This window comes from Orbicella faveolata, unplaced genomic scaffold (assembly GCF_042242905.1).
Source record: "Orbicella faveolata isolate gen_17 unplaced genomic scaffold, um_ofav_v1 contig_24, whole genome shotgun sequence".
NCBI classification, from domain to species: Eukaryota; Metazoa; Cnidaria; class Anthozoa; order Scleractinia; family Merulinidae; genus Orbicella; species Orbicella faveolata.
This window is the reverse complement of record NW_028301552.1, coordinates 14,565,001-14,580,987: the sequence shown is the minus strand read 5'-3', so window position 1 is coordinate 14,580,987 and position 15,987 is coordinate 14,565,001. Positions and strand designations below refer to the sequence as shown.

The 15,987-nt window shown below is 40.8% G+C and overlaps 2 protein-coding genes across 2 annotated transcripts; both read right to left on the bottom strand.

The window, feature by feature from the left end:
- Nucleotides 1–1,631: 1,631 nt before the first annotated feature.
- LOC110058531 (uncharacterized) lies at nucleotides 1,632–4,556 on the bottom strand. Its single transcript, XM_020765180.2, has 2 exons — nucleotides 4,397–4,556; nucleotides 1,632–2,152 (listed from the first exon to the last, which is right to left on the bottom strand). Exons 1-2 carry the CDS (start codon nucleotides 4,461–4,463, stop codon nucleotides 1,875–1,877), a joined length of 345 nt encoding a protein of 114 aa, XP_020620839.2. The 5' UTR covers nucleotides 4,464–4,556; the 3' UTR covers nucleotides 1,632–1,874.
- Nucleotides 4,557–7,279: 2,723 nt separating this feature from the next.
- On the bottom strand, nucleotides 7,280–10,353 carry LOC149110525 (uncharacterized). The gene is made up of 2 exons (XM_089290903.1): nucleotides 10,193–10,353; nucleotides 7,280–7,895 (listed from the first exon to the last, which is right to left on the bottom strand). The coding sequence occupies exons 1-2, from the start codon at nucleotides 10,257–10,259 to the stop codon at nucleotides 7,618–7,620; spliced, it is 345 nt and encodes a 114-aa protein (XP_089147029.1). The 5' UTR covers nucleotides 10,260–10,353; the 3' UTR covers nucleotides 7,280–7,617.
- Between the last annotated feature and the right edge of the window lie 5,634 nt (nucleotides 10,354–15,987).

Genomic DNA, 15,987 nt, shown 5'->3' with positions numbered 1-15,987 from the left:
TGTTGGAGGTAATTGCATCCAAAGGAACTTTTCCTTCTACGCCTCACTGCGACACAACCAATTTGCCGTTTAAATGGCCCCGATTAGCAAGAGCTAGTCAGAAGCCATGTACCAACCCCTATTATGAGGCCACGTATAAACTGACCACCCCTATTAGTTGGCCAGTAATCAAAGTCCCGATGAGGGCTTTTCTATTGTTTTTACCTGTTTTAAGCTGCCGACCCCTTCTAAGCGGCCACTATCCATTTGCCCCAAGGGTGGCCGTTTAATAGGGGTTGAACTGTATTCTGCGATATCAAGTTACTGGCCTGATGTAGCCTAACCTGCGATCAGGCGTTCTTTTCTTTTTCTGTCGAACGGGTGAAGAGGGAAGAAAGAACACCCGATACATTTCCATCACGAGTCGTCTGTCGCCCCTTCGTTCCTTACCTCTCAGCAGCGACGTTATCTTTTGTCATACTATAAATGTGAGCCAATCAGATTTTACTGGAAATCCACGCGGCCAGTTGGAAGCGCTTAAGCGACAAAGCGCAATGTACATGCTTACTTTCCAGGCAAAAGGAATAGCAAGTTGAAATGTCTCTGTTACCGTCAAGAAACAAAATATGCATTGAAAAATTGGTGGAACATCAGAATCTGTTTTTTTTTTATCGGAAGTGTTCAAAAGTCCGGGAATAAACATTAGAACAAATATATTCTTGGGGACAACTCACAACTGCGTCAACTGCACATGTTTGTACAAAATCACGTCGGAAGCATGGCCAAAACTTCTGATCTTCCGGATGCATTCCACTGTGAATAAAATCTTAAAGAGACAAAGTTATAGCCGCTGAAGATCACGGCCTCCGGGCTGAAAATTCGCTTTATACAAGTATAACTATGTCCGCGGCCGCCAGGCTTCGTGATCGTGTTTCAAATTTACACCGGAAGTCAGATATCCAATCACGAAACCAATCAGAAAGGCGGGCTTAAAGATTCTTTTGTTTTACGACCAATCAGAAAAAAGTCCAGTTTCTGGACTACAGGCAGACGACAGGTGAAATAATTGTATCAGACGTTCTCTTATTCTCCTTCCCCCTGCTGTGAAAAAGAACGCCAGATAGCAGGCTAGATATGGCCGTTAATGTGGCTTGAGTAGGGTAAATACCTAATCGTACCGCATTATAGCCCCGTTTGGTCTCGTCTTGAGTATTTTTGCTCGACTTCGTCTCCCGAGTCATCTCTCGACCAAACTCGCCCGAGATGCCGCCGAAGGTAACGAAAAGGTATCTTGTACCCGTGTGACGGCGTCAGCTAAATGTCTGTTCTCATGTTGACTACAAAAAAAACTCAATGAGTGCGCGAGAAATTTGGCGGTTATTGTAAAAATAGCCTTTGTCACGGCGTGAATCGTTTTGCGCATTAACGTTGCTCTCTATTATAACGATTTATTCATGTGAAGTTCCTATGACTAAACCATACATATGGTAACTGAATATTATATCAGCCCCTATGAAAGTTTACACTTCGCAACTTTTCGATGGATACGTTTTGCTTCCCTTTCTTTGAATCCTTTCATTATTGAAATAAAAAAGAGAGCAACATTAATATGACTTCACCTTATAACATTAAAAAAACGACAATTAAGAAAATCATAAACCAAGAAGTGTTCTCTTAATTTAATATCAACTACTCAGCTATTACTTAAACAATCAAACGAATACTGGACAAAATGTACCAAAATGAATACAATTTCAACTGGCGAAAAAAACAACAAAAGCGCTTATCGGCATCCGTACAATACAGAGACAAACCAGTTTAGAAGAAAACAGCAATAGTCTATGGCTCTGTTCTACCATCAAATCGAGCATCAGAACTGTTGTTTAAATGCCAGGCTAGTCTTCCTTAGAGTACAGAGTAGTTCCTCCCACGGCTGTGAAAATAGCTGCTGCTCCTTTTGCGCCAATCCCAGCGGCACCTGCACTCTGAGCTAATGCAAATGCACTTCCAGAAGCCACATATCCTCCGTAAACGGCTGACTGAGTCGCTGCTGCAAGAGATCCCGCGGCAACTCCTGCGGATGTGAACCCCGCTGCCGTGAGAACAGCAGGTGCGGCCACTACTGCAGCAGCTCCCGCTACTCCTGCCAAGGCCACATCTGTCCAGCTCCACCCTGTTGAATAAGACAGATAGTATTCGTTCGATACACAGCTCTTTTGGGACAGCTGTAAAGTTTGTGTCAAAATTGAAAATCAGTTGGGAGGTTTATCGTTAAAGAAAATCTAGTGAAGGGAAAAAATTGTGCTTTGGTCCTCTTGTTGATGTCATTGGAAGTATCGGAAAGGTATAGGTATAGAAGAGTTTTATGAACATGTCGACGTTTCAAGAATTCGGGGCAGTGTTGAGTAACTAAGAGAGGGTCTACCACATTGGTATTTCACTGGCTTAGCGCAGAAGTGATGCGGCCGTTCCCTCTCTATCGGCCCATCTCCTTTTTGATTTGCTTTAAAAATAAATATCTGAGCTATCTCTCAGTCCAAAATACTCAATTTTACAAGTGTTTACCATGTATGCTCTGAAATGAGCCAACCACTTCATTTACCTGATTTTGTTCGTCGATATCAGTTCTGTTTACAAAATAATGGTTTTAATTTCATTTTCACCCAGTTCCTCGATCCTTTTAGTCGATCTTTCGCTAACATCACCTGTCATTCCACAGTAACCACCTTAATTATTCATAAGTTTCATTTTGGAAGGGTTTAGTGGATCGGTGATCAGTTAGCCTACCATGATCAAGCGGGATAGTTCTAATGTGTTATGGTAACATCGTTTACAATTACGGGCATTTGTAAGTATTCATGCTGCATATGAGAATAATTTGACAGACATCTCAGCTCCAGGACTCAAGAGGTTTGTGGACGACTAATTCAGTTTTAGCGTATAGCAGTTAGAGGTACTATTTATTAGGCTTCCTTTGCAGTGGGAATTACACGTTGTCTTAGTTATTTTCACAGAATGGGCAAACTTGACTTAAAAGCACATGTTAGTTTAGCAAACTTGATTTCATGTAAAAGCGTTATTTTCGTGGAGAAAAGAAAGTGCTAAAAGCAACAGACACTGCGTATCCTAACAAGGGGCTGAACTGAAGTAGCAACTGAAATAAATATAACGCAAATTCTTCCAAATTAAATGTTAATTTTCGTACAAAGCCTAACTGATATACTGAGGTTGATAAAAAGTAACACAACACCTTCGACATTCGAACAGACGAGTAGGTCTGAAGGCTGCCGATAGTAAACATATCACATCTCATAACTGTGTGCATGATGATTTCTCGGAAACTGAATATTGAGTTCCATGAAAACGCAGTGTCGCGGAACTTTACATTTGGCAAATTTGGTGCTCAAAATTGTATGTTTTTTTCATCCTACAGACATTACTACACTAAAGCTGGTTCTTTTATTGATATTAGCTTATTTTTGCGGCAGTCGCAGGTGTTATTGGTCATTATGTGCCTCCAAATTTCAGAAAAAAGCTGAATAACTTTAAATTCAGCGTTGCCATAGTGCAAGCTCAACATGGAATAATTTGTATATGGTGTTTACATGTTGTCTTAGTTGTTTCACAGAGTGGGCAAATTATTTTAGCAAAGTTGATTAACATGTAAAAGCGTTAATTTCGCGGAGAAAAGAAAGTGCTAAAAACAACAGACACTGACTACATGATGGAACAATTCAAGGATCCTGTTTGATCACTGGGATCAAGAACGCCTATACCTGGTCATATTGATGTAGATCATATCACGGTCTTTCCTTCGGATAGTAATCATAAGCGTATCCTAACAAGGATAACACAACAAGGGGGTAACACAACATCTTTGATATTCGAACTGTAGTGAACATATCACATCTCGTACATGTTTGCATGCATAATTAATGATTTCTCGGAAACTGAGCACTGAGATTCCACGAAAACGCAGTGCTGTAGAACTTCACATTTGGCAAATTTGGTGCTCAGAATTGTATGTTTTTCTTATCCTGCAGACATTACTAGACTAAAGTTGGTTCTTTTATTGATACTATCTAATTTTTGCGGTAGTCGGAAATGTTCTCGGTCATCACCTGCCTCCAAATTTCAGAAAAAAATTGCAATAACCGTACATTCGGCGTTGCCATAGAGCAAACTCTACATGGATTAATTTGCTACAGAAAATAGAAAAACAGATGTCGAAAAGCTCTTAAAACCTCAAATATATCAACAACAGAATTTTAGGATCAAGGAGGAATATAGACTAAAACATCCAAACCTTTCTTTGCAGGCATAGCAGTGAGTTGAGTTTGGCTGCAGCGATAGTTGTCTGCCGCTTTACTAAAATTTGCACTGTCGTAGTCGGAATTAAATGTTATGATGCACTAACCTTTGACTTGTACTGGAGACATGCTTCCCAGCAACAGAACGAAACAGAGGAACGATGTCTTATTCATTTTTTCCAAAACTTTACTGGTGTTTAGTTTGGCTACAATAACTCGACGCTCGTTTGATGCTGTTTACTATTGGCGTCGCTGGTTAGTTTCGGCCAGTCGGCGGCTTAGTCACCGATAGGGTTTACAATTTGGCAACATCCCATTGGCTAACTTCTGTGGCATGTTTATTATTCATCCAATCACAATACCCACACCATTGATCCCGGACGTCCATTGAAATGGCTTTTTTTTTTCAGGCTGTTTCACGTTGCATCCTGTATATGGAGACTAGACTAGACTAGACTGGACTGGACTGGACTAGACTGAACTGGACTGGACTAGACTGGAATAGACTGGACTGGACTGGACTGGACTGGACTGTACTTGTCAAATGAGTACTTGTAAAACGCGGACTAGTAAAACGCGGACTTGTAAAACGCGGACTAGTTAAATGCGGCTAGTGAAACGAGGACTAGTACAACGCGGACTTGTAAAACGAGGACTAGTAAAAGGAGGACTAGTAAAACGTGGACTAGTAAAACGAGGACTAGTTAAATGCGGCTAGTAAAACGTGGACTAGTAAAACGCGGACTTGTAAAACGAGGACTAGTAAAAGGAGGACTAGTAAAACGTGGACTAGTAAAACCCGGACTTGTAAAACGAGGACTAGTAAAAGGAGGACTAGTAAAACGTGGACTAGTAAAACCCGGACTTGTAAAACGCGGACTTGTAAAACGCGGACTTGTAAAAGGAGGACTAGTAAAACGCAGACTGGTAAAACATGGCCCAATTAGCAAATTAGGCAACTAGAAGCGTTCTACCAAGCCCTATAAAGCGGCCACTTATTAAACGGCCACCCCTATATTAGGTGGCCAGTAATCAAAGTTGCGATGCGGGCTTTTCTGTTGTTTTCACCTCTACTAAGCGGCCAACCCCTTTTAAGCGGCCACTATCCATTTCCCCGAGGGTAGCCGTTTAATAGGGGTTGAACTGTATTCTGCGATATCAGGTTACTGGCCTGATATGGCCTAACCTGCGATCAGGCGTTGTTTTCTTTTTCTGACGAACGGTGGAAGAGGGCAAAAAACAACACCTGATACATTTCCTTCACGAGTCGTCTGTCGCCCCTTCGTTCTTTACCTATCATCAGCGATGTGATCTTATTACATACTATAAATGTGAGCCAATCAGATTTTACTGAAAACATGTTCATGAGGCCGGTTGGAAGCGCTCAAGCGACAAAGCGCAATGTACATGATTACTTTCCAGGCAAAAGAAATAGCAAGTTGAAATGTCTCTGTTACCGTCAAGAAACAAAATATGGATTGAAAAATTGGTGGAACATGAGAATCTCTTTTTTATCGGAAGTGTTTAAAAGTCCGGGAATAAACATTAGAACAAATATATTCCTGGGGACTCCTCACAACTGCGTCAACTACACATGTTTCTGCCAAATCATGTCGGATGCACGGCCAAAACTTCTGATCTTCCGGATGCATTCCATTGTGAATAAAATCTTGAAGAGACGAAGTTATAGCCGTTGAAGATCACGGTCTCCAGGCTGAAAATTCGCTTTATACAAGTATATCTATATCCGCGGCTACCAGGCTTCGTGATCGTGTTTGAAATTTACACCGGAAGTCAGATATCCAATCACTAACTAATCAGAAAGGCGGGCTTAAAGATTCTTTTGTTTTACGACCAATCAGAGAAAGGTCCAGTTTCTGGACTACAGGCAGACTACTCATGAAGTAATTTATTATATGGCTGTGTCTCACAAAGACTGGGAATTACCAAATTCACGAATTTGATTGGCTGAAATCGATATTGACCGCGGTCTATATTTTTTTCATCTAGACCGGCATCTAGACCGGTTTCATTTTGCGTTCAAAAAGTAGCAAACTAAAATACAAAAATGTACACTATTTCTTTTATTTTCTTCTCATGGAAGTGCCAAAAAGCTTGATGACAAAAAAAAAGTAAAGAGGACGAGCAAATTTCGGCAAGTTTAAGTTAAGCTCATCGCCGTTCGCAAGCAAACTGTCAGCAAACCAGTTACATTAAACGAATTAAAGTTTTCTTCTTTGCCATATAATAAACATCTTATTAAGCGAGCTAAGTCGGTCTGTATGGGAGAATCTTGACCTCGGCCGTGTGTACAGACCTCACTGCGTTCGGTCTGTACTCACGACCTCGGTCAAGATTCTCCCATACAGACCTGCAGCTCGGTTAATAAGAGCTAAGTATCAGACGTTCTCTTATTCTCCTTCCCCATGCTGTGAAAAACAACGCCAGATCGCAGGCTAGATATGGCCGTTAATGTGGCTTGAGTAGGGAAAATACCTAATCGTATCGCATTATAGCCCCGTTTGGTCTCGCCTTGAGTATTTTTGCTCGACTTCGTCTCTCCAAAATACGAGCCATCTCTCGACCAAACTCGCCCGAGATGCCGCCGAAGGTAACGGAAAGGTATCTCGTACCCGCGTCATGGCGTCATCTAAATGTCTGTTCTCCTGTTGACTACAAAAATAATAACCCAATGACTGCGTGAGGAAATTGGCGGTTATTGTAAAACTAGCCTTTGTCACGGCGTAAATTGTTTTGCGCATTAACGTTGCTCTCTATTATAACGATTTATTCATGTGAAGTTCCTGTGACCAAACCATACGTATAGTAACTGTATATTATATCAGCCCCTATGAAAGTTTACACTTCGCAACTTTTCGATGGATACGTCTTGCTTCCCTTTCTTTGAATCCTTTCATTATTGAAATAAAAAAGAGAGCAACATATGACTTGACCATATAACATCAAAAAAACGACAATTAAGAGAATCATAAGCCAAGAAGTGTCCTATTTATTTAATATCAACTACTCAGCTATTACTTAAACAATCAAACGAATACTGGACAAAATGTACCAAAATGAATACAATCAACTACTGAAGAAAATAATTGTTTTGAAATCGACTTTGAATTCACTGAAAATTTTTCATGTCATGATGTGACAATAGTTGTTAACGAATGCTCTGAATTTTAGCTGGCAAATAAAACAACAAAAGCGCTTATCGGCATCTGTACAATAAAGAGAAAAACCAGTTAAGAAGAAACAGCAATAGTCTATGGCTCTGTTCTACCATCAAATCGAGCACCAGAACTGTTGTTTAAATGCTAGGCTAGTCTTCCTTAGCGTACAGAGTAGTTCCTCCCACGGTTGTGAAAATAGCTGCTGCTCCTTTTGCGCCAATCCCAGCGGCACCTGCACTCTGAGCTAATGCAAATGCACTTCCAGAAGCCACATATCCTCCGTAAACGGCTGACTGAGTCGCTGCTGCAAGAGATCCCGCGGCAACTCTTGCGGATGTGAACCCCGCTGCCGTGAGAACAGCAGGTGCGGCCACTACTGCAGCAGCTCCCGCTACTCCTGCCAAGGCCACATCTGTCCAGCTCCACCCTGTTGAATAAGACAGATAGTATTCGTTCGATACACAGCTCTTTTGGGACAGCTGTAAAGTTTGTGTCAAAATTGAAAATCAGTTGGGAGGTTTATCGTTAAAGAAAATCTAGTGAAGAGAAAAAATTGTGCTTTGGTCCTCTTGTTGATGTCATTGGAAGTATCGGAAAGGTAGAGGTATAGAAGAGTTTTATGAACATGTCGATGTTTCAAGAATTCGGGGCAGTGTTGAGTAACTAAGAGAGGGTCTACCACATTGGTATTTCACTGGCTTAGCGCAGAAGTGATGCGGCCGTTCCCTCTCTATCGGCCCATCTCCTTTTTAGGTTGCTCTAAAAATAAATATCTGAGCTATCTCTCAGTCCAAAAGACTCAATTTTACAAGTGTTTACCAAGTATGCTCTGAAATGAGCCAACCACTTCATTTACCTGATTTTGCTCGTCGATATAGGTCTTTTTTTTTTACCAAATAATGGTTTTAATTTCATTTTCACCCAGTTCCTTGATCCTTTTTAGTCATTCCACGGTAACCACCTTAATCATTCATAAGTTTCATTTTGGAAGGGTTTAGTGGATCGGTGATCAGTTAGCCTACCATGATCAAGCGGGATAGTTCTAATATGTTATGGTAACATCGTTTACAATTACGGGCATTTGTAAGTATTCATGCTGCATATGAGAACAATTTGACGGACATCTCATCTCTAGGACTCAAGAGGTTTGTGGACGACTAATTCAGTTTTAGCGTATAGCAGTTAGAGGTACTATTTATTAGGCTACCTTTGCAGTGGGAATTACACGTTCTCTTAGTTATTTTCACAGAATGGGCAAACTTGATTTAAAAGCACATGTTAGTTTAGCAAACTTGATTTCATGTAAAAACGTTATTTTCGTGGAGAAAAGAAAGTGCTAAAAGCAACAGACACTGCGTATCCTAACAAGGGGCTGAACTGAAGTAGCAACTGAAATAAATATAACGCAAATTCTTCCAAATTAAATGTTAATTTTCGTACAAAGCCTAACTGATATACTGAGGTTGATAAAAAGTAACACAACACCTTCGACATTCGAACAGACGAGTAGGTCTGAAGGCTGCCGATAGTAAACATATCACATCTCATAACTGTGTGCATGATGATTTCTCGGAAACTGAATATTGAGTTCCATGAAAACGCAGTGTCGCGGAACTTTACATTTGGCAAATTTGGTGCTCAAAATTGTATGTTTTTTTCATCCTACAGACATTACTACACTAAAGCTGGTTCTTTTATTGATATTAGCTTATTTTTGCGGCAGTCGCAGGTGTTATTGGTCATTATGTGCCTCCAAATTTCAGAAAAAAGCTGAATAACTTTAAATTCAGCGTTGCCATAGTGCAAGCTCAACATGGAATAATTTGTATATGGTGTTTACATGTTGTCTTAGTTGTTTCACAGAGTGGGCAAATTATTTTAGCAAAGTTGATTAACATGTAAAAGCGTTAATTTCGCGGAGAAAAGAAAGTGCTAAAAACAACAGACACTGACTACATGATGGAACAATTCAAGGATCCTGTTTGATCACTGGGATCAAGAACGCCTATACCTGGTCATATTGATGTAGATCATATCACGGTCTTTCCTTCGGATAGTAATCATAAGTGTATCCTAACAAGGGGCTGAAGTGAAATAAATATGAGGCAAATTCTTCCAAGTTATGCGTAAATTTTCATACAAAGCCTAACTGATATACTGAAGTAGATAAGGGGTAACACAACATCTTTGATATTCGAACTGTAGTGAACATATCATATCTCGTACATGTTTGCATCCATAATTAATGATTTCTCGGAAACTGAGCACTGAGATTCCACGAAAACGCAGCGCTGTAGAACTTCACATTTGGCAAATTTGGTGCTCAGAATTGTATGTTTTTCTTATCCTGCAGACATTACTAGACTAAAGTTGGTTCTTTTATTGACACTACCTAATTTTGCGGTAGTCGGAGATGTTCTCGGTCATTACCTGCCTCCAAATTTGGAAACAAATTGCAATAACTGCACATTCAGCGTCGCCATAGAGCAAAATCTACATGGACTAATTTGCTACACAAAATAGGAAAACAGATGTCAAAAAGCTCTTAAGACCTCAAATATATCAACAACAGAATTTTAGGATCAAGGAGAAATATAGACTAAAACATCCAAACGTTTCTTCGCAGGCACAGCAGTGAGTTGAGTTTGGCTGTAGAGATAGTTGTCTGCCGCTTCACTAAATTTGCACTGTCGTAGTCGGAATTAAATGTTATGATGCACTAACCTTTGACTTGTACTGGAGACATGCTTCCCAGCAACAGAACGAAACAGAGGAACGATGTCTTATTCATTTTTTCCAAAACTTTACTGATGTTTAGTTTGGCTACAACACTCGGCGCTCGCTTGATACTGTTTATTATTGGCGTCGCTGGTTAGTTTCGGCGATTCGGCGGCTTAGTCACCGATAGGGTTTACAATTTAGCAACATCCCATTGGCTAAATTCTGTGGCATGTTTATTATTCATCCAATCACAATACCCATACTATTGATACCCGACGTCCGTTGAAATGGCTTTTTTTTCAGGTTGTTTCACGCGGCATCCTGTTTGTTGTGGACTAGACTGGACAGGACAGGACTGGACTGGACAGGACAGGACTGGACTGGACTGGACAGGACTGGACTGTACTTGTAAAATGAGTACTTGTAAAATAAGGACTTGAAAAACGCGGACTAGTAAAACGAGGCCTAGCAAAACACGGACTAGTAAAACGCCGACTTGTAAAACGAGGACTAATAAAACGAGGACTGGTAAAACGCGGACTAGCAAAATGCCGACTTGTAAAACGCGGAAAACGAGGACTTGTAAAACGCGGACTAGTAAAACGAGGCCTAGCAAAACACGGACTAGTAAAACGCCGACTTGTAAAACGAGGACTGGTAAAACGCAAACTAGCAAAATGCCGACTTGTAAAACGCGGAAAACGAGGACTTGTAAAACGCGGACTAGTAAAATGATGACTAGTAAAACGAGGACTAGTAAAAGGAGGACTGGTAAAACGCGGACTAGTAAAACGAGGAGTAGTAAAACGAAGACTTGTAAGATGCGTACTTGTAAAACGCGGACTTGTAAAACACGGACTAGTAAAACACAGACTGGTAAAACATGGACTTGTAAAACGCGGACTAGTAAAACGCGGACCTGTAAAACACGGAGTAGTAAAACGCGGACTTGTAAGATGCGGACTTGTAAAACGCGGACTTGTAAAACACGGACTAGTAAAACGCAGACTGGTAAAACATGGACTTGTAAAACGTGGACTTGTAAAACGTGGACTTTTAAAACGGGGACCTGTAAAACGAGGACTTGTAAAACGCGGGCTTGTAAGACGCGGACTTATAAAACGAGGACTAGTAAAACGAAGACTGGTGAAACATGGACTTGTAAAACGCGGACTTGTAAAACGCGGACCTGTAAAACGAGAACTTGTAAAACGAGGACTTGTAAAACGCGGACTAGTGAAACACGGACTAGTAAAACGAGGACTAGTAAAACGCGAACTTGTAAAACGAGGACTAGTAAAACGGAGACTGGTAAAACATGGACTCTTAAAACGCGGATCTGTAATACGAGAACTTGTAAAACGCGGACTTGTAAAATGAGGACTAGCAAAACGCGGACTTGTAAAACACGGACTAGTAAAACGCAGACTGGTAAAACATGGACTTGTAAAACGTGGACTTGTAAAACGCGGACTTTTAAAACGGGGACCTGTAATACGAGGACTTGTAAAACGCGGGCTTGTAAGACGCGGACTTATAAAACGAGGACTAGTAAAACGAAGACTGGTGAAACATGGACTTGTAAAACGCGGACTTGTAAAACGCGGACCTGTAAAACGAGAACTTGTAAAACGAGGACTTGTAAAACGCGGACTAGTGAAACACGGACTAGTAAAACGAGGACTAGTAAAACGCGAACTTGTAAAACGAGGACTAGTAAAACGGAGACTGGTAAAACATGGACTCTTAAAACGCGGATCTGTAATACGAGAACTTGTAAAACGCGGACTTGTAAAATGAGGACTAGCAAAACGCGGACTTGTAAAACACGGACTAGTAAAACGCAGACTGGTAAAGTATGGACTTGTAAAACGCAGACTTATAAAACGCGGACCTGTAATACGAGGACTTGTAAAACGCGGGCTTGTAAAACGCGGACTTGTAAAACGAGGACTAGTAAAACGCAGACTGGTAAAACATGGACTTGTAAAACGCCGACTTGTAAAACGCGGACCTGTAAAACGAGAACTTGTAAAACGCGGACTTGTAAAACGCGGACTAGTAAAATGAGGACTAGTAAAACGCGGACTCGTAAAACGCGGACTAGTAAAACGCAGACTGGTAAAACATGGACTTGTAAAACGCGGACTTGTAAAACGCGAACCTGTCAAACGAGAACTTGTAAAACACGGACTTGTAAAACGCGGACTAGTAAAATGCGGACTAGTAGAACGCGGACTTGTAAAACGCGGACTTGTAAAACGCGGACTTGTAAAACGCGGACTAGTAAAACGCAGACTGGTAAAACATGGACTTGTAAAGCGCGGACTTGTAAAACGCGGACTTGTAACACGCGGACTTGTAAAACGAGGATGAGTAAAACGCAGACTGGTAAAACATGGACTTGCAAAACGCGGACTTGTAAAACGAGGACCTGTAAAACGAGAACTTGTAAAACGCGGACTTGTAAAACGCGGACTAGTAAAACGCGGACTAGTAAAACGCGGACTAGTAAAACGCGGACTAGTAAAACGCGGACTAGTAAAACGCGGACTAGTAAAACGCGGACTTGGAAAACGCGGACTTGTAAGACGCGGACTAGTAAAACGCAGACTGGTAAAACATGGACTTGTAAAACGCGGACCTGTAATACGAGGACGTGTAAAACGCGGACTTGTAAAACGTGGACTTGTAAAACGAGGACTAGTAAAACGCGGACTTGTAAAACGCGGACTAGTAAAACTGACAAGTAAAAGGAATTAGTAAGTCGAATTCTGCATCAAAACATGTAAAAAAACTTTCAGTGTATGCAATTTTTTATCGACTCCAAAAGGAGTGAAGACAAAACACGCATGCTCCATAATTATCGCGTAGGGCTCTTTACAAAATCTCCAAAAATTCTGAGAAATAGATATTTCTGTGACTCTTTAGTGCGTTTAGGATCCCAGCTTCCTGCTCAACGGCGACGTTTAGCTTCGGCCAATGTTGTTAGAAAAATATTTTTGGCTGTCTACATTAAGTTTAGAATTTGAAGTTTTTAATGCAGCCAAATTAATTGTAATTTATTTAATAGAACGCAAGATATCTTTGCACGGAATGGATGTAATGTTACTTGGTGGCTCTAAGTATGTTAGAAGTTTACAGTTGATTAGTATTTGAAGTTCTTTGGATGAGAGATGATCGTTCAAATAAACACAATTAATGTGGAATTTGTCAGTACCGTAGTACCTGTCTTTATTTCTTCTCAAAACAAACGTCGAAAACTCACAGTTCACAATGGGCTCAAGCTCAAAAGGCACACATCGACCGCACGACCTCGGTCAATGAACAAAGTCACAACAACTTGAATAAAACTCTTCGCTTCCATCAAAGGCATACGTGTACGAATGTATACGTGAGTGAGGTTTTCTGAAAATTACAAAAAGGTATTAAGTTCCAAATGCTTCTTTGAATAACAAAGGCGAAATGTTAACTTACCGAACTGTTTGCTTCGAGCTAAACGAACGGCACAATAACAACTTTTGACAAACTCCTGCGATTCAAAACACTCGCTTACTTGAACACATGGCAACTAAAGTCTCCCAAGGGGAGTCGGGAGTGACAGAATTCGACTTACTAATTCGTTTTCCCTAGTCTGCGTTTTACAAGTCCGCGTTTAACAAGTCCTCGTTTTACTAGTCCAGTCCAGTCCAGTCCGCAAAAACTACAGTATGCCGTTTCGCGCACCGTTGGTTTCATTCACATGATTCAAAAAAAGTGATCACGTGCTGACAAATATGTCTTGGCGCAAATAGCCATAGTTTGCAGCACAACGGCTGCAAATTCCTCAAATATACCAAGTTCGAGGCAATATCTTATCCATGCGATGGATTTTGCATCGTGCTAGAAATTGTTCAACAAACTTGCAAACAAACTGTGAAGCAACTTTCCCGAGGGCAGAGATTCACTTATCACACGATCATGAAATCGTCAACACGTGATCACTTTTTTGAATCACGTAACTGAAACTAACGGTGCGCGCAATGACCTAAAAAAACCCCAGCCATTTCAACAGACGCCTGTTATCAATAGTAGTAGCCGCTTGGATGGGGATTGTGTCGATTTTTGTCCATTTCTCGAAAACCCTAGGTCTTCTTTCCTTTCCGAAAATCATTAGCTTGCCCTTTTTTGTACCTAAAACGACAGTTTTATCATTCCGAAAACAACAGACATTAAATCTGTCATATCACGAAAGTTCAAGGTGACAATTTTCGAAATAAAATCGGAGGGGATTAGAGGCCGTCCGAACAAACATTTTACCACAACGATCCGTTTGGTTCCCTGTTGAATGTAAAAGCAACTGGAGGAATTTCTAATTTCAGCCTTAAACTACTTATACTTGTACGTAGTTTTCTTCTTTGTCGTCTGAGTTTTGTTTAAAGTCTTGGCCCAAGACAAATCTCAGTACCAATAAACTAGCCAAATTACACCAAGGAGAAGAATGATTTACTCGATTTTATATTCTCTCGTTGAAGTTTATCAGAAAACTCACTAGCTCCTTGCCCTCATTCGTTCGTTTTCTGATACTAACCAACTCGTAAATATAACAGTGCGTGTGGATTTCCCATGGAGTCATCGTCTGTTCTATTAAAATCAAACTGCCTTGCAGAAGTTCCCATTGCGTCTTTTCCTGGCTTTATGCAGTCTGCTGTTTTTCACCTGCCGAGGCAAAAACGTCCAGGGGGTAGAAAATCGATAATCGGTGGGAAAAAGGACTGATCTGCAATGCTTTTGTTAAAAATATAGCTTTAAAATAGTGCATTGACTCGCAAGTACCAAACGGTGGTATACATGAATCATTCCATTACATTTATTTTGTTATTGTTTAGAACCCTTTTAAATTTTCCCTGAAAAAACGAAGTACCTCTACAGTGCTACAGTTTAATGCAGAACAATCCCGTGTGAACAAAGAAAACAATACAACACTGTTTTCTTTGAATGCGACAGTCAATTCCAGCAGTGCCCATCCCCCCTCCCTGGGCTAACCCCCGGGCATTAGCATTTTTTTGAAGTAAATGGGCAAATTCCCCGGGGTGGGGACACATAAGCTGTCTATATGCCCCGGGGTGGAGACGAAGAAAGAGGGCAAATGCCCCGCCCCCGGGATCGTCGCCTTCCAACACCTCTGCAGTTTTCTTTATTAATCAGTGAATAAAACGTTCAACTGTTCAGTATTTTAATGCAACGGTAAGACTTCAAGGACGTGTTAGTTGATTCTGATTATATTTATTTCTTTATATTTGTTTTTAACAGTTTGCTAGAGGATAGCTGGGATCGCGGCGGACGTGCCTCCAGCCGCGAGCGATGATAGGTGCCTGTTTTCGCAGGCTACTTTTTCTGTGAAGAATCAAGACATTTTAAATGATGATGCATTGCATTTTAAGCTCGCAAAATCTGTCTTGAAGATCGCATCATTTGAATTCGCAAACCTTAAGTATTTTAACTCCACTTTCATGAATTAAAAAAATGCTAAGCTAGTTTTGAATGCGAAAATGCAAAATAGTCGTGTTCACGTCAGTGATTGTTTTGTGATAAACAAAATATAGTTTACCTTGTCGCTTATATTTATATGCTTACAAGTAATGAAGAAGTATCTAAAATTGAGAAAACACACCTTTAAAAACATCTACAAGTTACTCTAGTCCCTGACGGACAAGTCATCTTTCGGCAAACGCCTCGTTTTTCCCGATGAACTCATCCATGGCACTTTCGAAAACACGTGTCAAATGCCAGGGGGTCGCCCCGGGGTACGTAAATGC

Bases quoted from the DNA above. Each gene is read 5' to 3' on its own strand.
- LOC110058531 (XM_020765180.2), bottom strand. From the start codon at position 4,463: ATGAATAAGACATCGTTCCTCTGTTTCGTTCTGTTGCTGGGAAGCATG. The intron at 2,153-4,396 runs GTTAGTGCATCA...CTTATTCAACAG, and splicing joins GTCTCCAGTACAAGTCAAAG to GGTGGAGCTGGACAGATGTG.
- LOC149110525 (XM_089290903.1), bottom strand. From the start codon at position 10,259: ATGAATAAGACATCGTTCCTCTGTTTCGTTCTGTTGCTGGGAAGCATG. The intron at 7,896-10,192 runs GTTAGTGCATCA...CTTATTCAACAG, and splicing joins GTCTCCAGTACAAGTCAAAG to GGTGGAGCTGGACAGATGTG.